Here is a 25,766-nt window from a genome sequence, read left to right on the forward strand (position 1 = left end):
CACACTAAGATGGAAAGGGCTGGGTAGGAAGGCTAGGGTAGGTGAGGGACATGAACTCCATTTGTAGAGGATGATTAAGATGGAGATGCCTGTTGGACAACTTGCTAGGGGTCTGAAAACGACATTGGATGTATGAATCTATGATGTAAGGAGGAAAATAGGCTAGATATATAAATAGTAGAACTCATCAATGTCCTATTAAACCAGAGAACTGGATAAGAGAGTGCTGAGAACTTCCATCATTGACCACGCGAAGAGCATGGCACATGCGTGATGTTAATTACCTTGTCCATTCCTAGGATCAAGGAAAGTTCTTTCTTAAGAATTAGACCCAGCCAGTATCCTTTGAGAACATGTCATATGGGGGGAAGCGTGGGCTGATGCCAGCCTCCTCCACCACTGTGTGCATGCTGCAGGTTCACTTGTGCCCCGGCACCAGCTCAGAAAGTGTCATCCTCCAGGCACACTTCCAGTGCAATTAATCATGTTAGTACCTATAAATAAAGTGCAACCAACAGTTACTTTAACAACGCATGCTAATTATCATCAGGATTGTCACTAAAAGGGTCTCTGTCTCTCTCTAATTTATGCCCATTTTGCCATGTCTTGAGGTTGTATCAGGAATATAGTTGGAGTATCTGAGAAGAGGGAGTGAGCAGATCATTATTAACAGAGACCATGTTACAAAAGGACCTGGTTTTGTCCCTCAATATAATTGTTGTGGCTGAAGATATAGTACATCCAGAAGGGATCTTGTAACTAGGATTGCATTTTTTATTTTTGAAAGGGGCACTTTAAAAATTGGAGTTTCTTGGTGAGCCTGTCACACTGAAGAATAGTATACTGACTGGAAAGATAGACAGGAGACCAGGCATTCCATAGCCTTGGAGCTCATTGGCCTGTCGCTCAGCTATCTGGACAACAAGCCTCAAGTGTGTGCCGTGGCTGTTTCCCCAGTGCTGGGGTTACACACGTGTGCTAGCACACCATGCTTTCACATGGCTTCTGGGGATCAGCCTCTGTTCCTCATGCTTGCAAGGCAAGGACTATAGCACCTGAGCTACCACCGCAGTCCCTATGTGTTATTTAACTTTCATTATTATCAAATCTGTGTTGAGATATTAATTTTCCCGTAGGAGCTGAGAAATGGCACAGCTTATCTAAGATTAACTAGGCAGCTGAGGCTTTAATGGAGTTTCCATCAGTCACACTGTATGTTTAAGCTTAAGGAACTTTTAAATACAAAGATATAGACTACTTATTTTTAATGCCATTATTAAGATCGTTTTTTTGTTGTTTTTTTTTAACCCTTTTATTTATTTATTATATGTAAGTACTCTGTAGCTGTCTTCAGACACCCCAGAAGAGGGCATCAGATCTCATGACAGATGGTTGTGAGCCACCATGTGGTTGCTGGGATTTGAACTCAGGACCTTTGGAAGAGCGGTCAGTGCTCTTAACCGCTGAGCCATCTCTCCAGCCCAAGATCATTTAGTTTAAATTTGTCATCTAATAACTTGCTTTTGATTTCTGTTAGATCTCTCTCTGACTCTCATCCCCTTCCTCTATTTACCCATCTGTTTTCAACTATTAACTGTTTTCATATACCTATATTACCTCATGCTTTTCATTTTTTAGCCACAAACTCCTATTATTTTAGTTCTTTCTTTGGAGTATGTAGTGCACATTTTAAGTCAATTTAAAGTGATGTTATTCTTTTTTTACTATACATCATGCAAAACCTACACAGTTTTAGTCTTTTATCTTCTAGTGAATAGAATCAGTAAAAGGACAGTTTTTAAAATATTTAGTTATTAACCCTAAGAATGACTCCAACAACTCACTCGGGTTATGCACCCAGTCTTTGTCCCAACAAAACACAGGGGAGTGAATATTGTGGTTAGCATAGTTTCCTGCAGCCTCCTCGGATGTTGTGGAGTGGGAAAGGAATTCACTAGGGGAATTCAGGGAGAACATAAAAATGCACTGAAAATGCAAACTAGCGTTGACCATTCTGGGCACAGAGAAAGATTACAGACTGGCAGACCGAGATCTTACACTCCTGAGAATTTCCCAGTGTACCTTGCTGACAGTGCTGCACTTGACCACACAAAGCAGGAGCCAATGAGGCATTTCTCTGCGTGGCATTTCCCTTCCCCTTGTTTCCTCCGGGGCACTCAGTACCAGGGCTTTCAGTACCAGTGATACTCCTGCATTCTGATTCTGTCTGCCTGAAAAAGAAGGCAGCCATTGCACCATTTCTTTATATTTGACTCTCCTCAGCATTCTAGAAAATGTACCAAGAATCTAATCAGTCCTATACACATTTTCTAAACTCTAAAACAAGTCACATTTTGGAATAAGTAACTGGAGCTCACCTCTGTAATGTTTTTGCAGATACAGTAACAGATCTGAGTCCTCAATCAGAAGTTGCTCCAGATTGTGCCAAATATCCTCTAAGGAGCGCATTCACTTCTGGTTGGGAAGCATTGATTCAAGGGAATGTCCACACGCGCACAGAGGCCCACAGGTTCTTGATCCCAAACCTGTACCAGCCGATAGGGAAGAGCAACATCACAGTCAAATGCAGCGGTCGCCTGGCCCCCAGTCAAATGCAGCGGTCGCCTAGCCCCCAGTCAAATGCAGCGGTCGCCTAGCCCCCGGGACGGTGGCTCTGAGTTCCCATTGCAGATTCAGCCCCAAGACTCTGGGAGAACAATGCTGAACTTATAGCCAAAAAAGGTGCTCTCAGATTAAGGAAATGAGGGGATAGTGAGGTGACCCAGTGGTTCAAAAGCACATACTGCTCTTGCAGAGGACACAGGTTCAGTTCTCAGCATCCATGTGGTGGTCTACAAACCATCACTAATTCTAGTTCCAAGGGACCAGTGCATTGCTCTTTTCTGATTTCTGTGGACACCAGACACATGGTACACACACACACACACACACACACACACACACACACACACACAGAGGCAAAACACGTGAATAAAATGAAATAAATATAAAAGAGTAAGTGAACAAATGATGAATGGATGCATGCCCTAATGGTTATTCACAGTGGTACTCTGAGGAAGAGTGGCATTAGGTGGTGTATATGGAAAGGGGGGGGGGGTATTTTTTACTGCTTTTCTTAAATCTTTTAATTTTTGAATCTTACTGTCATATTTTATTTAATCTTCATTTTAAATTTTCGGTGTGCAAGCATGTCAGTTTGTACACATGAGTGCAAGTGGGGAGGCATCAGTTCCCCTGGAGCTGTGAGCCTCCTGATGTAGATGCTGGGAATTGAACTCTGGCCCTCCGTAAGAGGAACATGCACTCTAAACCACTGAGCCATCATTTCAGCATCATCTTTATGCAATTATTTTATAGATAAATACTCCCACAAGTAAAATTTTCAAAAATGTATACACACTGATTTCTTTTTTGAGGCATGGTCTTGTGTAGCCTAGTCTGCTTTTGAAGTCCTTATGTGGCCAAGGAAGACCTTAAATCTGGTCCTCCTGCCTCTACTTCCCAAGTGCTGGGAATGTTCCACCGTCCCTGGTTTATCTGCATGCTAGACAAATGCGGAGCCACATCCCACACACACAAAATTTCTTTTTAAATCACTTGCAGATCAAAAACATTTGCTTTGATAAATGATTTGTTTAACTTACATGCTTTTAAAGATACAATCGTGGATTTTAGTCTGGGAGTTTTGTTGTTTCCTTCCAACTCGCGAGTACACAGCCTTACAAAAGAAATATTTGTGAATGAGATTCATGGTGGGGAAAAAAACCACAACTCCACATACTTAGTACAGAAGGAATCTGACACTTCACATTTAACTACGTGCCTGGAAAGCCAGAAGTAGAAAGAGTGTATTTCCCATTGCAAGTCTTTCAGAGTGAGGTACACAGAGTGAGCCCTCAGGAAATATATGCTGAAATAATTGATTATGGAACCTTCATGGGCATAATTTTGGGCACTTTTAGAATTACTTTCTCAAATTGGGATTCTCTGGGCAGGATGAGGTAGGACAAGAGATCAAGATACTGTGGAAAGGGATAATAGAACTCAAGGACACAGGGGTGGACTGGGTATAGAGACAAAGAGAAGGTTGGGCTCCTGCAGAAGTGAGCACAGTGCCACACAGCAACAAGAACCTGGAGTTTGTGAAACCTCACTCCCGTGCAGTGCTCCCCAACATCTTACCACAGGGAGAGGTCTGGCCACCTGGGTATCCTAGGGCCAAGGCTCCAGAAACCAGGACAGACTGGGCTGCAAGGTGATGTGATTTATTTGCATGAGCCAGGCGATGCTTGAAGACACAGACCAATCCATCTGCCTTAGCTACCAAACAGATCCCTTTGCCTCCTCCTCCCGTGGCGGCAGTCAAGGCAGGAGGTTGGCAAGGTGACCTTCCCAAGCTGAATCTGTGCTTCTAAAAATAGAAGCATCCTCCAAGAATCCAGAAGGGGAGGGGAGGCTGTGGATGTTAAGGGCTAGAACCCAAGTCCCCAAAGCATTGTCAGTATGAAACCATATTAATTAGACACGGGCACCCAGATCTATAACCTCAGGTGTCTCACAGAAATTGCAACTAAATGAACTGTTTTTTTTTTCCCCCCCTCTTCCTAGTTACACTCTCCTGGGCTTTAAGAAAAAAAAGAGAAAGAGATTCATATTTTCTGACCTATTTGGATTGGCTGTACATTGCCCAAGGAGATGTCTTCCCCAGTATCCCAGTAGAGGGAATGGGAGCTCTTTGAGACAAAGATGGGATGTAGCTAAGTGGGACCTTGAGGAGCAGACAGCAGGGCTCCCTAAATTCTGGCTCTGAACTTCTCTCCCTGCATGGGTACTGTGAAGGACTAGGTTTGTGTCCCAGTGTGTCCAATTATGTGAGAACATGAGGTCAGGGGCTGCCACTACCATGATCATGCAGTAGTCTTGTCCAGAGTTAATGAGGGACTAGAAGATTCTTTGAGCTCGTGGAACCACCTGCTATTGATCTGCAGAGGTTATTTGCAGTATTATACACTTGGCAGTGTAAAGTATGGCAGGAGTCTGGGCTCCGCAGCAGTGTGTGTGGATAGTGCGGCTCATTTGAGGGTTCTGTGTAGAGGGGCAAGCATAGTGTTAGAGTGAAGCCCTGCTGGAAAGACCACAGAAAGCTGAGTGGGGTTGTGAGCAGAATCTCTGAGCTCTGCTGGGGTGATCAGCCCTGGGAGGCTCCTTTTGTGTGGCGTTGTGCTGAGAACTATGACTCTCACAAACATGTGAGTAGAGCCACATAGAGGGACACTCTGGGAATACTGTGGAGCCCATATTAGGTTGTACATGTGGGTTATGTGTGTGGTGGTTTTCTGTGGACAGCCTCCTCCACTTCTGCTATCAACAAATGAGTTGTGCTTCCATAGATGTAGAGCCACCGCAGTACAGGGGTGGGGTTTCTGTGTCATGAGCTGAACCAAAGGAGCCATACATGTCCTTTCTAACACAGCCCTGCAGCTGAGCCTCCTGCACGTGGGCTAAGGGTACTTTCTAATGCTCTGCTCTGTGCTTTTTGAACAGGATAATGTGGATCTGGGCGAGCTTATGTTTTCACTCTGCTATCTTCCAACGGCTGGCAGGCTGACTATCACCATCATAAAAGCAAGGAATTTAAAGGCGATGGACATAACAGGAGCATCAGGTGGGACATTCTTCATCTGGTTCTGATTCAGCACATTATCAAGTTCCTATTATGGTACCTTGGGTCTGGATCGCCTAGGTTTATCATGTTCCTACCACTTCTAAGTGCTGCATGACCTTGGACATAAGTCACTTAACCACTCTAGGCTTCAAATTCCTATCTGTAAAGTGAGGGTAAGATTAGTGTCTGGCCCATTGAGTTGTATGATTAGCTGTATTAACATGTATAAGACCATAAAAGTGTATGGTGTGTTAAGATGCTACATGATGTTACTAGACTCTTGAGCCTTTCCTTTGCCATAATTAGAACTCAGCCTCCAGTTTGCATATTCTGGAGTGGTCTACCCGTTTAGGCCTTTCCTCTGACATCATTATCTTAGGCTCATTGAAGACTAGAGACAATTCTGACTCCTTACAAATATGAACTAAAACTTGTAGGGCTTTATTTTTTTCAGTGAACCAAACATATACCTTGACATTGTAAAAACCCTGACACAAAATGTCTCATTGTGCAGTTCATACTATGCACATTCATATCAGTTTTGGCCACATGGTCACTAACACACAGAACACTGGCTCGTGGTCACTGAACTCCAAAGAGCCTGAGATATAATGTATTCTTTTGTTGTTGTGGAGGTGTGCACTTTTGCATTCGTGTATTGTGTGTGTGTGTGTGTGTGTGTGTTTATGTGCGTGCACGTGTGCACCTATGTATGTGGATACCTGTGTATGTATGTAGATGTAAGGGCCAGAGGTCAGCCTTTGGTGTCATTCCCCATGAATCATTTCTCACTAGCCCTTCACGACTGTTCAGGTAAAAAGGGAGCCCTGCCTCTCTGTGCCTAACTACATGCTGCCCTCCCTGACTTCTCACCCCTTCTGGAAGGTATTTCAAGCCAGAGGAGCTGTGCCTTTTTTTTTTTTTCCTTGACTAGAAGCATCATGGAGTATAGAACATAGAAAATATCAATGCCATGGAGTAAATGCCATCCCTGACTTAGATTTTTGAGAAAGATTCTCTCATTGAGACCTGGGCTCCATGGTTAGGCTATGGCTGCACAGGAAACACCAGGGATCCCCTTGTCTCTACTTCCCTTGCACAGACTGGGATTACGAGTGCATGCCACCCACCATGTGCAGGCATGTGTCCGTGGAAGGTAGGATCTAACTCAAGTCTGACGCTTTTGTGACAAGCTTGTTACTGACCGACATTTACTCCATCATGTTGATATATTCTGTCCTATACTCCTGGCTGGTTCTAAGCAAGGAAAACAAAAAACAAAGGATACAGCTCCCCTGGCTTAAAGTACCTTCTGGAAGGGATAAGGAGTCAGGGTGGCTTGTAGTTAAGTACAGGAATCCCTTTTGAGCTGCATGGTACTGAGAGGCGAGTGGGACCAGAAGTGCCCCTCCAGAAAGCAGCCAGCCTTGTCACCTGTCAGTCTGCTTTGGTTATGCTATAAATGTCTCATCCACTCTGGTCCTGATTAATGAACAGCTTCTCCCTTTGAAAACACTCTTCCAGGAGTCCCCAGTACGTAAGGCTGTTCATGCACATAGGCTGCACCGTTTTCTAGGAATTCAGAACTTATAAGACCTAGAAGCATCCCCCTGCGTAAAGGCCCAGTTTTTAAGCGATTTCCATGGGTAGCTCAGAGTTGGGATACTGAGTCTGATCTCCCACTCCTTGGAGATGTCTGATTCTCTTCCTTTCACAGTCAGGCTGGTCCTGAATTCTGGTTGGCATATTTTATAATTTGGTAACAGATGTTTTCACCCTATTTTTAAATTTCATGAATTCTGAGGAGACAGTGTCCTGTGCTTTTTCTTTAATGAATAACTTAATTGCTCTAAGTAGTCACTGCCCACATCACATATCACATGAATTAAAACCCTCAAACTCTAGACTCCAGACAGAGAAGGGGAGGCTTCCTGCACTGGCTGCAACATCTCTGTGTCCTCACAGTGCCCTGTTCTCATGCTGTGCAGATCCCTACGTGAAAGTTTCACTGATGTGTGAAGGCCGGAGACTGAAGAAGAGGAAAACGTCCACCAAGAGGAACACGCTTAATCCCGTTTACAATGAAGCCATAGTCTTTGACGTCCCTCCGGAGAGCATCGACCAGATCCACTTGTCCATAGCTGTCATGGACTATGACCGGTGAGATGTCAGGAGCTCTTTCTCTGTGCAGTCTCACTATTCTTGGGGCAGGATGGGCAGATTACGGAGCAGCCACATGAGCAACCATATTAGGGAGCTCAGCTGGGGTCCCAGGATAGTGACTGAAAGGGCAACATGTGAGAAGCAGGCTGATAGGGAGTCACATCATCCAAACCATAGTACAGAATCCTGTTACTGTAGTACTTCTAATATGCTCATCTCTCCCCTCCCCCTTTCTTATCTTTCTTCTCCACCTTCCCACATGCCACCTTTCCCTTCCCATCTCTGTACACTTCCTGATATCTCTGTATGAAGAACTACAGTCCCACAGGTCTTGTTTTTCATTGAGCAGTTCTGACTCCTTTAGTGGAAACACAGAATGATTACTTTAGCCACGCCACCAACGTTTCTAAATATATAACTTCGATCTTTTTTTTTCCTTCTTACACTGTTTAATAAAGATCATTTCCATCCACTTAAGTCTGAAAGCAAACACAGAAATGTTCTCTTGAAAATGCTAGAATCAGTATGGATGGCAGGGTACATTAAAATGTATAAGATGCTAGACTTTTTAATTAATACAGCACAGAGGAGATATTTATAGCCTGCATTGTAGCCAATTGTGTATTTAAAGGACAGATTTGAAAAACAGTCATTTTAATATGCAAAGGAAGTACCAACAGGGAATTATACATGTTGAACCAGTCATTAGACTGAAATGCAAAGTCTCTTTTTAATTAGAAACCTCCCACGTGGTCTGGGCACAATTATAAAAGAAAAAATCAGTCTGACTTCTAATATAATCTTACAAATATTATTTGTAGCTAAAAATGTTTCCATCCACCTCTGAAATGTCAGCACAGCAGCCTTAGTGACCTCAATGCTTTCCAGTAGATCCCAACATGAAGCATGCCTTGTCTTCTGACACAGTTGCCCCTGAGTGTGGCAGCCCATGCTGGGCACGGACCTTGTCCTGGCTTCTCTGGACACATACAACACCAGAGTGCCAGATCCCAGGAGGGGATGGTGCCCACCAGATGTGGAAGGCTAGGGAAGCACTTCCTAAGCTATTGCCAAGGTTCCTGCATCAACAAATCTGATTATGTGATGTCTGCATTAATTCAATTATTAGTAAACTCGTCACAGTGGCCTGGAAAAACCCACAGCAGTACGCACAGGCCCTCTACGGGCATCTGATTTTAATGAGCATGGACTTAACTGTCCCAGACAGTCCATTCCCACCTCTCCTTCTCCCCATGCAAATAGAATAGAAGCCATTTGTCTTTTCAGGGAGGAAAGGGAGGTTATCATGAAGAGTCCAAGGATGGGCCACATCCTTCCAGTTATCTCAAGGTTCCCCCTGTCCCACCCGCCTCAAAGGAAAAAGTAAAATGACTCAACTCAGATAATACTCACAGAAAGCTTCAGCCCTAAGTTTAAGGAGCTGGGTGTCTATCACAGTTAAAAACTCAAGTTGGCTCAAAGAACCAAAGCTGAGCGTAGAAAGACAATGGGAGCAGTCTCTAATGAAACAAGGAGCAAGGAGACCCAGGAGCCCTCCCCGCCGGCCTTCACCGCGCCATACTCGGTTGCCTCTTGTGGGAATTTGAATGGGTTATACATCACTCCTCTTTAAGAGTTCCCTTTCATTCTGTAAATCTGGAAGCCTCTTAGCCTCCAGATCCAGAAACAGTATCATTAGCAAATCAAGAAGTTCTTTGAGCAAAGGTTGTCAGGGCCAAATGAACTCATGCCAGCATTAGGAAACTTAGATACAGTATTGAACTCTAGGTCTTTCTGATGTTTAGTTTAGATTGTAGTTTTAAATTAGAGAAGTAGTTTTTATTTATAAAGATAGCTCACTGCTTCTGAACTTTCTCCACCCATCTGAGTTGTTGCTTTCAATCAGTGGTTCTCAACCTTCCTAAAGCTGTCACCCTTTAATACAGTTCCTCATGTTGTTGTGACCCCAACCATAAAATTATTTTGTTGTACTTCATAACTGTAATCTTGTTATGTATCGTAGTATAAATATCTGATATGTAGGATATATGACACACACACATGCCCAAGGGGTCATGACCCACAGGTGGAGAACTGCTGCTTTTACTTCCTCATACCAAAATTTTAAGAAAAAACTGTTGTGGCCCATTTTCACAGTGTAGGTCACAATGAGGTCATCGGCGTGTGCCAGGTAGGCAACGAGGCTGAGAGGCTGGGCAGAGACCACTGGAGTGAGATGTTGTCATATCCTCGGAAACCCATCGCACACTGGCACTCTCTGATGGAGGTAAGACCTAGCCCAACGTGGCCCACTCTGTAGATGACACATTTTGCTGTTGAAATGTAGAGCTGTTACAGCATGAATGTGCCAGGCTCCTCTATCCCCAGCACTGTCCCTGGTGTCATTTCCCAGGGCACTTATGCCTTGCACCATAGTCTCTCTACCAGCCTAGGACATTTGAATCAGGGATATTTTTATTGTCTTTTTTAAAGGATCAGTATTCTCTGACTCCATGTTATAGCTTTGAGTTGGCTTTTGGGGGGCATCTGAATGAGACAGAGAGAACCCTCAATTTTAGAACTGCCTCTGGTTATAATCTGTAAGTCTTTCATTGCTTAACACTAGGTTCAGATTTATTTAACCAAATAACAAAGCACAAAACAACAATGTGGAGAAAGTAAAATTTTCTCCAAAGGAAGACAGTGTGGCACCATGGTCAACAGAAGCCTAGAATTCTCCCATCTTTCAGCTTAAGTGTTCCAGAAGTTACCTCATTACGCAGTGTGGCTGCTGAGCTCAAAATCATCATATATTTCATGCTACAAAAATGTGGAGCAAGGTGAAGGGTCAAAAGAACACACAACACTTCTTTCAGGGTTCTCTTGGAGATTTTCTAAGATACTGGTTCTAATATGCAATGTAGTCATGGGACTTTGGAATCACCTACTTTCCAAGGAGGGCAATAAATATCTCCTTTTTATTATGTACCTAACTAGAAGTAGGGATTTACTTGCAATGAAAAGGAGCCTGCATACTGGCTGTCATCCTGCACCTCTCTCATCCACTCACTCCTCCGTCTCCTCTCATGCATTCTTCAGTGTATCTCTGCTTATTGACTGGCTTAAGTTGGCATTCTCTCAGCACTGATTTTCACTGAGAATCGTTTCTGAGGATCACATGCCACGAAGACACATGAAGCACACCTTCGAATGAGAGGCCACTTGCTTCGTAGCTCTTATAGAGACTGCAGGACAGACTTTATATATATATATATATATATATATATATATATAAAAATGTATTTGCCTGTTGGTAGTGCTCATGCAAGGGCACCCTTGTGGAGATTGGAGGACAACTTTTGGGAGTTGGTATTCTCCTTCCACTTGATGGGCCCCAGAGCCTGAACTCGGGTCATTGAACTTGGAGACAAGTACCTTAACCCATTGACCCTCTCACTGACCAGAGTGAATAAGATGGAGTGCGAGTCATTAGAGATAAGCTTTGTGACTCAGGATGAGCTACCAGACACATGGGGTGGGGCTTATTGAGGTTACAGGAGACTGGAGCTGCTGGGAATGAGAACCCCAGATAGCAAGCGAAGGTCATTGTCTAAGGGTATGTGGGTTCCAGGCAGAGAACTTTCCTCTGTTCTTCCGGTGTAGGCAGCTTCTCCATGCATCAACTCCCCAAAAGCAAAAGAGATCACTGTCCAGTGTGGGTAGTTCCTGTGCCCTTGGCAGTGAGGTAAGTGTGGTGCAGGTGATTGTAGAGGAAGAGAGGCTCCAACCCAGGCCCGAGGACAAGGGGATGCCTCCTTTGAAGGAACAGTACAGAAAGGCACTAGTTATATTAAATGATAGACTAGAGTCCCCAAATTTGCAGAGCCCTGAGCATATATCTCTGCCTCTGGGCCATAGAAAGCAAACCTCTCTTCTGAAATCAAAATTAATTCCCAAGGGAGACCTCAAGACCTGAGAGCCACTTGAGAAAGAGATAGGGAAACTCTGCCTCATTTCCTCAGCTCCTGGCAGAAGTCACAGAGCACCCCATATGTGGGCTTAGTAAACTGCCCAGAATGCCACCGGTTTGTGGTAGTGGGAGCCATTGTCATCTACCTCCTGGACCCTTCGAAGTCACTTTTGCTTTAAATTCTCCTTAGTGGTCCTTAGTGTCAAAACTCTGTGACAGGTAACAGAAAAGAAGGAAGGTCCACAGGGGCTGGGGAATGAGCCCTGAACCAAGAAAGACTTTGTGGTCTTGGCACACAGGGACCCTTGGCAGGGTGTGGCATGCCAGGCATGGGAACATCACAAAGCAGAGGTGGGAAGCTCTGTGGAAGCTTCTTCCATGTTAGAGATATGAAAGTCACGAAAGTTTGGTCCCTGGGAGGTGCTCCTTAAACCCTTAGCTCCCAGCTCTTTGCAAGTCTGTGTTCAATAGTTACATAAGTGAGAAATAAACGTCTTGGGTTAAAGTAATGAAACTTGGGAGTCGTTTGTACTGTGGCTAGAACTACTTCAGCTAATACAATGTCTCAGTGGTTGCAAGGGAACTAAGGAAATGAAATGCCTGTGTCCCCGATATGAAAGGCGAGTGAAGCTGCTCCTTCTCTGTGGCCTCTTGCCTGTTATGTGAAGTCACATCCTGAACTATAGCTCCATCTCCAGAGGGGAAATGCTGCCCTCCCTTTTAAAAATAAACATGCAGCTGGCAAAATTAGGGCAATGGTACCAGATGAGATTAAAGAAGGTGGGCGGTGGACCGTGCTTTGTCAGCCACTCTGGACGGAGGTGGTCACAGGCAGTGCTGGGAAGTGAGTGTGCTGGAGACGGAGGTGGTCACAGGCAGTGCTGGGAAGTGAGTGTGCTGGAGACTGAGGTGGTCACAGGCGGCGCTGGGAAGTGAGTGTGCTGGGGTTGGGTGGACCTAGATTCACACGCTGTGCAGCCACGTGCTGGTTGACCTGTTCATCACCTTTGCTTTTTCTCATCTGTAAGTTGTTGTAACTGCCTGTCTCTCGTGGGCAGTTGTAAAGATTACAGATTTTAAGGGGATGAGTGGGTTGAGATGGGGTTTCATGTAGCCAAGGCTAGCCCTAAGATTGTTATATACTGGAGAATGAGCTTCTAAATACCCTTGCATCTCATGGGTACTAAGACTATAGGTATTCACCACCACACCCATTTTACACTGCACTGGGGGTGGAACCTAGGTATTTTTACTACTGAGAAAGCACCCTATGACTGAGCTATATCCCCAGCATAGATCATCAAGTCCATGATAGATCATCTATGAGAAATGCCACTCCATGGCTAGCACCTAACCAGTACTCAGTAGTTTTCATTATTGTATGCCCTACATTCTGATGGGTCTCTGTGTGTCATCTGTAGCATAAAGAAATAACACCCATGTTGGTTTTCATAGCAACAGCTAGGAACCTCAGTGAGCATCATCCCAGGTTAGAAGAGTGGCTTACTCAGCACTTAGCGGAACATGGGCATACAGATTTTTTTGTTTTGTCTTTGAAGACATGGTTATCCTAGAAATTTCTCTGTAGACCAGGCTGGCCTCGAGCTCACAAATCTGCCTGCCCTAGCTTCCCAAGGGCTGGAATTAAAGACATAGGCCACTATCACCCAACTCGGGTATAGAGATTTAAGGTCTATCCCTCTTCCCCTTTAACTCAATTGTAAAGTTAACCTGCTATTATGCTCTCTTAAATTAAAAAAAAAAGTGTATGTGCATGAGTGTGTGTGCGTGTGTATGTGCGTGCATGTGTATGTGTGTGTGTGCGTGCGTGCACATGTGTGTGTAAGCATATATTATGGGGCACGGGGCATGCTTCATAAGAATGAGAATGAGTTGGGTTTTAGTGTGAAAGGAAGTTGGCCTGACAGAAATGCCATTCTGCTAGAGATTAAGGGACTAAGTTATAAATGAACATTTACTCCAGTAGAGACCTGGCCATCTACTCCGGGTTATAGCAAACATACTCTGACATTGCCAGGGTAGGTAGCAGATGGAGTCTTCAGAGCCAGTGAATTCAAAAATCCGTTTTTCTCTCTGGGACTTGGCATGGCTTCACTGTACACTCAAAGGTCAGCCGGTGTCTTTCTCTTTACTCTTTATAATGTTATTAGCTCAGAAAGCCTTGTAAGCTCTCCCAGAGCAATTTTCCTGGGACTTAGAGGTAAGAATGTCCCTTCTGTAGAACTGCAGGAGACTAGAGTGCTAAGGGCTTTGTTATCACAGCATCTTCCTCTGTGCATCCAAGATAAGATGGTGTTGATCTGGTCATGTCCTCACACCTTCCTCACCCTCCTGACAGTCGAGTTGACCTACTTCCCAAGCCTCGGGAGATTAGCAGGCAATAGTTCAGGTTTTGCGTAGCTTCCCTGTGAAGTACTTTGTAATGCTGGATTAAGACTTGGAATTATGGGAAACCAGATGTAGATGCCATTTGTTTAAATCATGCTTTACTTTTCTGAGATGATAATGACAGATAATGCACTAAGAATATATGGCAAAGTTCTTATCAGGATTCATATAATGTAATAATAACCCCAATTATATAATTATATACATACATACATACATACATACATACATACATACATATGTAAAGTTTTCTGGTTTATTCCAAGTTTGAAACCTTATGATCAGATGGATTGAAGCAGGAACTAAGTACAAAAATGACCCCTGGACTAATATGAGCCACAGGAACAAGGTTCCGTGTGTGTGTGTGTGTGTGTGTGTGTGTGTGTGTGTGTGTGTGTACATATATATGCATATATATATTCCACATTTATATATATAATTCAATCCTATACTAGGATTCTCAGTGTGGATTCATCTTCTCCTAATGTCTAGCCTTTGTACAGACATGTGCATAAGGCTGGAAAGGCTTTACACAAGCGTGTAAAGATCACCTGATTAACCCTGCTGCACCCTTCCAGACAGTCCAATAGCACAGGACGTACTGTAATGACCAGAGTCCTCTGTGTACTACACAGGCTCAGTAAAGCTATAAATTATTTTTTCAGGGGTAAAGCTATAAATTTAATGCTATGAGGAGCCTAAACCAAATATCAGTTATGGAGTCTTGCCTCAGTGTTACATCAGTGCCCTTTTAAAAACATTTCTAGGTATTTCCCTTCTGGTGCTCAGCAGAGCCCACTTGGAGTCTTGAATCTACACATTCCCAGGAGAAAACACCTGATTTCCCAGGCTGGAGTGGTAGCCCACTCCATCAATAGTGTAAGGACGGTAGTCCTTGAGAAAGGTACCAGCAAGACAGGAAAACTCAACAGAGTGATCATGGCTGCTTCCCAGAGCTGCAAGTAGCTTAAACACTCTGTGCAAGTTGTTCTTCACCACAGAGGCAGGCCCAGGAGCAGTTTTCAAGGAAGGATGTAAAGGAAAGGGTACAGGGAGCTGCAGGAGTGTGGGTGCCATCACACACCTGTCCATTTACCCACTGACCTCTTGTTCCTGTAGCTCATGTTAGTCCAGGGGCCACCTTTGCACTTAGTTCCTGCTTCAGTCCATCTGATGCTAGGGTTTCAAACTTGGGGTAGACCAGAACCACTTCTTCCTGCTCCCAGACTTTCTCCTTCTGGAACTTGGTGTGGCTTTACTGCAGACCCAAAGATAACCTATAAGAAATACAACTTCACAGATTGTATCTAAGTAGTGCTCAGTAAAATTCTTATGATTACTGTGTACCTTACGTTCTGTTGGGTCACTGTGTCCTCATGGGACTTTGCCAAAGGTTATCCAGAAACTCCCTTTCTAACCTAGTATTAGTCTTCTCTATCTGTAAATTATGTCCCAGATGTCAAAGTGCCCTCTGAACATGTAAAGGAAATGTTTAGAGATTAGAAGTGTTTCTTTTCCCTCAACAGGGCTCATCTCTATGATTTTTTTTTCTATGAGAGACTGATTGTTGACTGTATTACCTGCCTCCAGTTTGCATTAATTCAGTGCATGGGATATAGATTTCATAGATATTGAAAGATCAACCCTGTTCACATAGATAGTTAATATCTGATGAGTTTGGGAAAGAATAAACAAAAGAAGTCTGCAATGGAATCAACTGGATTCCTTTTGTATAGAACATGCAGAATCTCCATTCAGTGGAACCCAAAGTAGAAGAGGGCAAGGTATAAAAGTTACTGAGAGTGAATCTGTAGCACGTGTTTAAATGGAACTGGTGCTTCTTGGTCGCTCCAGGCTTTTGATTACTTCTCCATTAAGAAGTGACCAGAAATCATTTCCTCCATCCTTCGCATTAATTAGCCAATCACCAGAACTTTACATATTGAGTATAACTAAGATAATATTCAGAACTGAGCATCCTTAGTAAAACATGAGACTCCCATTGAGCTGATGTGGTTGACTGGGTCCTAGAGTACTTGGTACCTGCTTTCATAAGAGAGATGTGACACACAGATATCCCAGAGGCCAGCAGCAGTACCCTGAGTGAGAACTACTTGAGAAATGACAAGGACACTAGCCCTTAAGTTGACTTTTCTCACCAGGAAAATATTTTAGTTCCAGTTTTATATAGCAGCATGATTTGATGTACCATCTGTGGAAATAAAAGAAGAGGAAGAGCATGGGATTTGGGGGATGCTGGGAAGGACCTGCCTTTGGAAATTCCTGGACTGTGTTTGATGGTGGGATACAGCAGAGCAGTGTCCATACGCACTTAGGGAGCCCCTGAGCTGAACTGGCTGCAGTGAATATAGAGAGGTGCTGCATGGTTGGGACAGGAAACCAGCAGTCCACCTGTTAGAGCCTGTTCCAAGGGATGTACGTGGTCAGAAAACAGTTTGGATGAGTGGGCAGTCAGTGCTAGGGAAGCATTGTGTTTCCAGCTGGGGGAAAATCAAGACAATTGAGACTTTCACAAGAGACTCCTTCTTCCTACATTAAACTATCTGTACAGAAAGAGAGGACACTAAGTATTCTCTCATTTTCAGAAAAGATACAAATCCAGAACTTCCTCAAAGGTCTGTAGAGACAGGAATCATACAAAGCACAGACGCACTCAAAATAGCCATTAGAGACGTAAAAGATAACAACATGTGGTGAACATTAACGTTTCTGCTGAGTAGAAGGTTAACTGTCTTCACCGCCCTCTCATTCCCAGACCACCTTGCTGTAGCTCCTTCTGGCCATTGTGGGTATGCTCCAGTAATTACTACACAGAAGTTGGATGGCAATGGACTTGTGCTTTTGCTCCCCTATCTCCAGGATGGCATTCACAGGGGACTTGCTAACACATGGGATGGGCTGATTCTTTCTTCACAGATGAAATAAATCATTGATTTATGATGCTCCTGCAAGAGCCACTTGCAGATGCTAAGCTGCTCATTATTCTAGAAACTGTCCCTTGCCTGGGACTTTCCAAGGGGAATTCAGCTCATACATGAGGGCCTACAGAAAGTTCTCCATCAAAGGCAGTTTCTCGGCTCCATCATGTACCCATTCTTCTCCATGGAGTCTCCTTCCCCATATTTCAATTGATTTAGAATGAAAGTGAAAATTGAGCCAGTGAGATCAATGTCTTAGCTGGGAAAGACACTTGCTACCAGATAGCCTGAATTTAATCCCTGGGACCCAGCCCACAAAAGGAGAGAACCAAATTCCTGCAAATTGTCTTCTCACCTCTACATGCTGTGGTACATGCTCACTCTGTACACTTCACATGTGTGTGTCATTGCCTGCTAGTATGTGCGAGTGCACACACACACACACATGGGTGCTGAAGAAATGTAATTAAAAATTGGAAATAACTTTTAACATTAATAGCTTTAGTCACTTTATCTTTTACTCCTGCCACTTTACGTTTAAGTAATAAGTAACAAATCTCACTGTGTTGAAAGTTGGCAATCAGGAGTGGTAAGATTATGTCTTTTCACGAATTTTAAGTAAAATTCAGGGCATGATACATTTATAAGTGAAGATCTTAAAGGAGAATTTTCTCAAAACCAAGGAAAACTTTATAAATTGCTGGCAGTTACATAAAGCAATCTCAACTGTTAGGCACCTGCTGTGCAGTGATGCATTATAGTCCAACTGTCCAAACCAAGCATTCTGTATGAGACAGGAAACATAAATGCGGTTGTGTTCTGTGTGGCTGAGGGTCTGGGTGACACCTGCTTAGGTACTTTAATACTGATAAATAAATGTTCAGACTGACAGTTGAGTAGAGAAAGGTCATAAAACCAATCAAGCAAGTAAATGCCATCCAAAAAGATTAAGACTGACTACAAATTGTAAAATGTAAACATTCTGGATTTTTCTTCCTGTTATTAATGCTTAATGAAGGTCTCTGCAGGGGACATGGAAATTTGGATCCAAAGAAATCCACATCTGTTTGTGTTTTTCTCTGGGCCTTGTCTACTACATTTTATCTCTGTGGTGGTCTGAATGTTAAATTTTTGGTTTTTTTTTTTTTTTTGAGGGGGTTGTCATTGTTTTGTTTTGTTTTTTAAGAAAGAAATCTTGTTAAAACCAGATCCCCAATGAGGTAGTATCAAAAGGTGGGGAATGATCAAGTGAGGGGTCTCTGCCACATGGATAGAATTGGGACTGTATAAAGGCAGCATACTACATAAGTGCACAGCAAGAAGGGCATGGCCTATCAAGGCTTAGAGCTAACTAGCCCTAACCAGATACCAAAACACTGGAGCCTTGATCTTGGACTTCACATATCCAGAACTGTGGGTAATAAACTTCTGCAGTTTATATATGATGTAGTTTAAGGTACTTTAAACCTAAAATCCAAGGGACCCTCCTTACTATTTGTGTTCAGAGTAACAATAAGAAACAAGGCTGACTTGGGCCAAGCAATACCTGCTTGCCAAGAGAAGACACGGATTCCCTTGGATACACAGACATCCAGAATTCATCAGTATAATACTGAGCATTATCTGTTTGTGTCCTGTCTCTAGAAGCTTCTCTACAGGGGTAATGAGTAAGCCTCCCTCTACTGGAATTGACATTCCAGAAAAGGACAGAAGACCTTTTAACTTCAAACTTTAAGGACTGGAGTAGGATCTCGAGTAGAGGATCCTGGCCTATCAGTCTGGGTCACTGGTGGGGGAACTGAACTGTGTGGGAGTGCTTCTCTCTTTAGGACACAAGGCTGACAACCAAGGCTACTTGACTATGGAAGATTTTATCCCATGACCTTAAAGCCATAGGACAGCAAACCCTCTCTTTCCTCCTTAGGCCTGCAGGGTGACATCATCATACCTGGGTAGTTTGGTTTGGTTTGGTTTGGTTTTTTCAGAGGGTTTCTCTGTGTAGCCCTGGCTGTCCTGGAACTTACTCTGTAGACCAGGCTGGCCTCGAACTCAGAAATCCACCTGCCTCTGTCTCCCAAGTGCTGGGATTAAAGGCGTGCACCACCACTGCCCAGCTATACCCGGGTTTATAGTTGAGGCCATAGAATTTTATCTTTCAACTGCATTTCAAATTCTATATTCATAGAAGTTGCAGTATATCCACTTCCAGGATTAGAGCCAATGGCTTTTGTGTTGCCATTTACAAATACTGAACCATTTGTTACTTTTCAAGTATTAAACCAACATATGTAAGAACAGGTTTACCTAGAAAGAAATCATCAAGAATGAGAAGGAAATCAAAACTGAGTGAAGCCTTGAACTCTCAGCATAACAAGGGAAAACTAGACACAACACTGTCAGTCCTCTGCTGAAATAGGCAGAACCTAAGTCCTTATGCATGCAAACCATCCGCATTCGCTCCAGCTCTTTTGATTCCTCCACATAGCAGTGAGCATAAAAGAGTTAATAGCAAAGACCTTGAGAAACCCTCTCCTTGTTACAGGAAAATCACTCTCAGTTCCAGTTGCTGCTGTCAGATGAGCTCCTTGAAAAGTAAAAGAGGAGCACTTAGGAGTCAGAGGCAAGCAAATTTCTGAGTTCGAGGCCAGCCTGGTCTACAGAGTGAGTTCTAGGACAGCCAGGGCTACACAGAGAAACCCTGTCTCATAAATAAATAAATAAATAAATAAATAAATAAATAAATAAATAAATAAATAGAAAAAAAAGAAAAAGTAAAGTAAAAGAGGAAAAAGAATAGGGAAGAAAAGAATTTTGAATCACACGGGAGGTTTTGAGGATTACTCAGTCCAGATGATGTTTCTCTTACTGTTTTAAGCCAGTAATTCTCTCAAGCCCCAAAGCACAAATATATAGCCTTCTCGTCATTATAGATTGTATCAGAATCCATGGGTGCCCAGGTCCCTGCCCTGCTAAGTATGAGGTCCCTCCTTAGAAGATGAGCAAAATCAGGACTAGAGACAGTGCTAAGCTCTTAATGCTGTGCCAAAGGAGGAAAGCCATTGACACTCTTACTCAGCTGTGACTGACCTTCCCGGCAAGGTGTGCTCAGTGCTGTAATAGTGGCAAGTCTATGGTGGTGGTAACCAGCTGCTTTCTGATTAGAACTGGGGCCCACTCTGCCTGACAGAAATCACTATAATCCAATTAAGAGACTGTGGCTAAGGATGTCATAGGCTGTGGTGAAGATGCTACAGCCATTGTTTTGTTACATGGTTACGATATGGTTTAGGGGAAGTGGAACACTCAGAAAACACAGAGAGTGGTAGAACCATAAGCTCTACAGATAAACACTCCATAAGATAGGATAATTGGGAGCCAACTATGAAACAATAGATCTGGACCAAATTCCAGGCTGCACTCAGTCTCATTCTAGAAGGAATGAGAAGTTAAGCACTGAGATCGCTTAAACTCTAACCCCCTCCATGCTCAGAGAACAACATATGGCTTCTGTTTTTAGGTTTTATGAGACTAAATGGGATTTACTTGCTGGGAAGCTATTGGGGTGGGGTGGGGGTTGTTACATAAAAGTCCTTCCATGTGACTGAAGGAATTGAAGAAGACGAAGAAAGAATAGACTTAGAAGACAGACAAATGCTAGAGCAGTCACCAGCTATAGGATGGAATGATCTAAATTTGTGTTAACATATATTAATTATATAATAATGTGCCTTTCTGTTTTCAAACATGTACATAATGTATTTCGAGCATATTGACCCCTCCCCCTCCACCCTCTAGTGTCCCCTCCTGCTCCTATTGCTCCTTCCTCTTCCCTAGCAGTCCCCTTCCTACTTTGATTGTCTTTTTTACATAACTCAATGAGTTTCATTAGGACTGCTTACAGGAGCATGGGCATCTTGCCAGTGGGTATGCCACTGAAGAATGCCCCCTCCCATGAACCAGCCATTAACTGTTTAGGTTTTCTTTGAACTCACTCCTGGAGTCTGATTTGAAATATGAATGTGTCAAACAGATTCATGCAAGCACACTGTGAGTGAAGCAACAAGAAATTGAGAAAGCAAAATCATGTAATTAGAGAGAACTCATGGCCCAGTTAAACATCCCAGTGATCTACCCAGTGGGCTTTGTCACTGGTGGCTAACAGAGAGGGTCTTAGACCAGCTCTGCCACTTACAGCTGCTGAGCTCCAGCAAGATACCTGATCTATCTGAGGATCCCTCCTTGTCAGCAGGAGAATTAGTGCCAGCTGTAAACACCTGTTGTGATTAGATGGCGTGCACAGGAAAGGGACTGACAGAGGCCCTGGCAATAAAATACACCCAGCAAGTTTCTTTCTTTTTTCAGCCCAAAAAATATCTTGATTTTCTTCTCCTTCCATCCATTGGTTTTTGAAGACAGTGGCTCTCAGATTGACCTTGAGCCCATGACCCCCCAACTTCAGCCTTCTGAGTGCTGAGATTGATTAGAGGTGTGCCCCCCTACACACACACACACACACACACACACACACACACACACACACACATAGAGCTTAAGATTTTTATTTTTCCGTGGTGACAGAGATCAAACTTTGGGCCTTGCACATGCCAGCTAGATGGGTGCTTTGGCGACTCAGCTACATCCCTTGCCTCAGCAGCTAGTCTTTCATTGCAGGGCTCTCAGATGAGGACAACTTTGAGGAGTTACTCCAAGTTACACTCCTTCTATTTCTCCCTGACTCTTCCCCCTCCTCTTCCTTCCTCTCCCCCTTCCTCCCCTTTTCTACCCACTTTTGGGGTCTTCAGTGGTTCATAAAGATATTGGTGTCTGAAATGTAAGCTGCAGCACAATATTGAAACAAGTCCCCCCACACCTGAGTTAGAGCGAGGTATGTTTGCTCCTCAGTGTGCTTGCCTCTGCTTCATGAAACACATGAGCTGGGCATGGTACTATGTGCCTATAGTCCCTTTCCTTAGGAGACTGAGCCAGCCTTGGCTAATAGCAAGACTTTGATGCACACACACACGCACACAGACACACAAAGAAAAAATGAGAAAGAAAAGAAAATACATTTGATATTATTACAGATACATAATTGTAAGGCTTTTTTAAAAGTTTGGTGAAAAACATATGTATGCATGTGGTGTGTGCTTTTGTTCTTTACATTCTTATTTCAGTTTAAAAAGGAATACTTGACAGAATCATTACATGAATTTCATATATCCAGCAATGGGTAAACACTCTCAGCACAAAATTACTGAGTTAAAGGATGCACACATTCAGAAAAGCATATGCAGTTTTGGTCCAGAATGGGTCTGTAATGAGGGAGCTATGGAATTGAATCAAGATCAAGTGTATACATTTGGGGCTGGGGTTATAGCTCAGTGGTAGGTTGGTTCATTTTCTCTCTCTCTCTCTCTCTCTCTCTCTCTCTCTCTCTCTCTCTCTCATACACACACCAGAACTATGCCCAGTTTTCAGGCTGTCTGTTCTAGCCTGTCACTTGAAAGTCCTGCATTCCAGGCTTGGCTTCACAGGCACTCACCAGAAATGAACACCTTGGTTTTAGACTCCGAGTAGGATGCTATATTCCCTGTGTTTACATTACTAAGTTTTCATGAGCACAAGTAAGTTATTTTACCACCTTTGCTGTGGGGCTGGATTTTACCCTTAGATGCTAAACAGCACAGAGATACCAACTGTGTGTTGGTCATTGAGGAAACATGTTGTAAAGCCAGAGAAGGAAGAAGTGGTAATTTGTGTTGGAGGTAAGTCCCACCTGCTATAACAGCACTCTCTCCACATCTCCTTCACTCCTGCTGGGAGCCAGGTCCCATATTGAGTGCTCCAGCTACTGGGGTGAAGACTTAAGTGCTGGCTTTCATGAGGCTGGCCAGGAAGATGGACAGTAAACTGTCCCAGTGTAATGCAACCAATTATGTGATTGGTGTTTTCACGGTGTTTAAGGGAGCATAGGGGAAAGAATTCCCGTGCCTCCAGACACATGCTGACCCTGTTTGAGCAAGCTCTTGGAAATGGGTATGAATTCTCCCATTGAGCAAAGAGGAGGGAAGGGAGAGATCTGTACATTCAAAGGCACAGAATAGTGAAGGGGTGGACCAGCACCGAGACAGCAGCTGAAATGATTGAACTCAGGGTCTTGGTACCAGGAAGGGGATGTGGGGATGCCCTTTCTATCAGAACTTTGGAATGACTTTAAGATGAACATCAGCATGCTTGAATTGATATTTTAAAGGGGCTGCGCTGACCATCTGGAGGAGCTAGGCAGGAGGCTGGAAAGAAATGACAACAGTGGTCAGGATGGGTGTGCTGAAGCTGGAAGGCAGAAGTTGACGGCTCTGGAGAGTGGAGTCGACTCAGATGGGTTACGAGCTAACATTGCATAGAAAGTTAGAGACAGGGAGGAGTTTGGGGTGATAGCCAGATCACCATGTTGAACAGATGGATGGCCCTACTGTTTACCAGTGGCAGGAAAGGGGACCTGGAATAAAGGACAGAAAAAAATGGGAAGCCACTAATAGGGGAAGATTGAGGAAGTCCTGTGTGTTGTACTTACTACCTATAAAAAGGTGCCCCCTCAAAGACGCACTGAATTCAAAACAGTTACTTAGATTTTAATCATCACCCTCCTACATGGACACAAGGGTATAAGGTGCGTGTGCACACACAGTGCTCTCCATACAGTAGCAGTCTGGTTCACTAATTCTTTTCAATGAAAATGTGCCAGTAATCTGCTAACCAAAGACTAATTAGGCTCCCAGATCCCTTGGCAAAGAGCATATCAGAAAGCTCAGCACTTGGCTGAAAAGCTTTTCCTGAACTGAGAGAGATTACAGTTGGATGGCCTGTATATCCCTGTTAGATGACTCTAGAGTCAGCTGTGGCCTTAATGTGAAGAGAAGGGACCTCAGTTCAGACTGAACAGGTTCAGATCTTGCCACCCCTCCCTGATGAGGACAAGAGTTTGGAGGAGAACAAAGTTCTGGAAGAGCATCAGCAAGCCTCAGGATCTTGGGCAGACAAGACCGTCAGAACAAGAAATTGGTGGAAGAGCAGGGTCCAGGGAAAGATAGATGATTTCATTAATAGCACTATACACAGCAGGCCACACAAATTAAAGGCCTGACAGCTGCTCAAATAAATCTCTATCTCAATTTGATAATATTTTTAAATTGTTCAATGGACTAGGGAAATAACTTAGTCAAGAGTTCCCCGTGATAGCACAAAGACTGTGGTTGGTCCCCAGAACCCATTTAAACACCCAGAATGGTACTGTGCTTAAAATCCCATTGCTGGCTGGGTGGTGGTGATGCACGCCTTTAATCCCAGCACTCGGGAGGCAGAGGCAGATGGATTTCTGAGTTCGAGGCCAGCCTGGTCTACAAAGTGAGTTCCAGGACAGCCAGGGCTACACAGAGAAACCCTGTCTCAAAAAACCAAAAAAAAAAAAAAAAATCCCATTGCTGGGGAAACTGAGCCAGGTGATTCCTGTTTCTGGCCAGCCAGCCTAGACTACTTGGTGAGTTAGCCAAATGAGAGGCTCTGTCTCAAAAGACAAAGTAGGCAGGGTATCTGACAAACACTGCCTGAGGTTGTCCCCTTGCCTGTGCATGCATGTGTATTTCTGTGGGTATAGACATGTCCATGCATGTACACACGTGTGTGCCTACACATATACATGAAATCATTCCTCAACATCATGTGCTATCCCTAAGCTGCCTGTCATTCTGAACACAGGATGGACTGACTACATGAGGTTTTATGGTTGCCTCTTATTGAGGAAAGCAGTTTCAAGGGAGCAATGATATCTAGAGGCATCCTGATTAGAGAGAAAGGAGACAAAGATTACGGGGTTGGAAAGTAAGGAGGTGGAGTCCATGGCTATAGATGACTCCTTCAGGTATCTTGATGGAAAAGGAAGAAGGCAGAGATAGGCTAGTAGCTTGAAAAAGATGAAAGGTCATGGGCATGGAATGGATTTTCCCTCCCCAAAGCAAGAAATATGAATATTACATAAAGTAAGAAAAGTCCAATGGGGGAGACTGGGTTGAAACAGAAAAAAGAGGGGGTACCTGCTCTGAGACTCTACCTAGAAATTCTGCCCACTTCTGAGTGTATACAGGATGCCCTATCCCGACAGGCTTATAATGGTACCATCTTGCCTCCATGATCGGCTGCTTTCAAGAACAAAGAACCCAATGTTATGCAGGACCCGCTCAGAACTTCCTCCACCTATTATAACTAGGACACCACTGCCCTCCTGTCCCCCACGGCTTCCTGGTTACCTGGGTTTCCTCTGTATAATTACTACATACTCAAGTGTTATGGAAGCAGCTCTGCCCTCTTCTATCCAGCCTTAAAAGAGCCACTTTCCCACTTTGGCCCTACTGGGCCTTTTGCCAGGCTCTGGACCAGCAGTTCTCAACCTGTGGGTCAAGATCCCATTGGGGATCACACATCTGATATTTTGCATTTCAGATATTTACAATGATTTGTAACAATAGCAAAATTACAATTATGAAGTAGCAACAAAATAACGTTATGGCTGGTGGTCACCACAGCATGGGGACCTGTGTTAAAG

The 25,766-nt window shown here is 43.7% G+C and overlaps 1 protein-coding gene across 2 annotated transcripts in view; it reads left to right on the forward strand.

Moving 5' to 3' along the window:
- Syt9 (synaptotagmin 9) overlaps positions 1-25,766 on the forward strand; it is a 168,526-nt gene that overhangs the window by 113,632 nt on the left and 29,128 nt on the right. The window contains exons 4-6 of one of the 2 annotated variants that reach the window (XM_029545590.1): positions 5,566-5,686; positions 7,675-7,846; positions 10,007-10,136. In XM_029545590.1, coding sequence (XP_029401450.1) covers positions 5,566-5,686; positions 7,675-7,846; positions 10,007-10,136 — 423 coding nt within the window. Of the gene's footprint in view, positions 1-5,565; positions 5,687-7,674; positions 7,847-10,006; positions 10,137-25,766 lie in introns of those variants that run through there. The other variant, XM_029545594.1, reaches the window with a different exon arrangement.

This window comes from Mus pahari, chromosome 1, assembly GCF_900095145.1.
Source record: "Mus pahari chromosome 1, PAHARI_EIJ_v1.1, whole genome shotgun sequence".
NCBI lineage: Eukaryota > Metazoa > Chordata > Mammalia > Rodentia > Muridae > Mus > Mus pahari.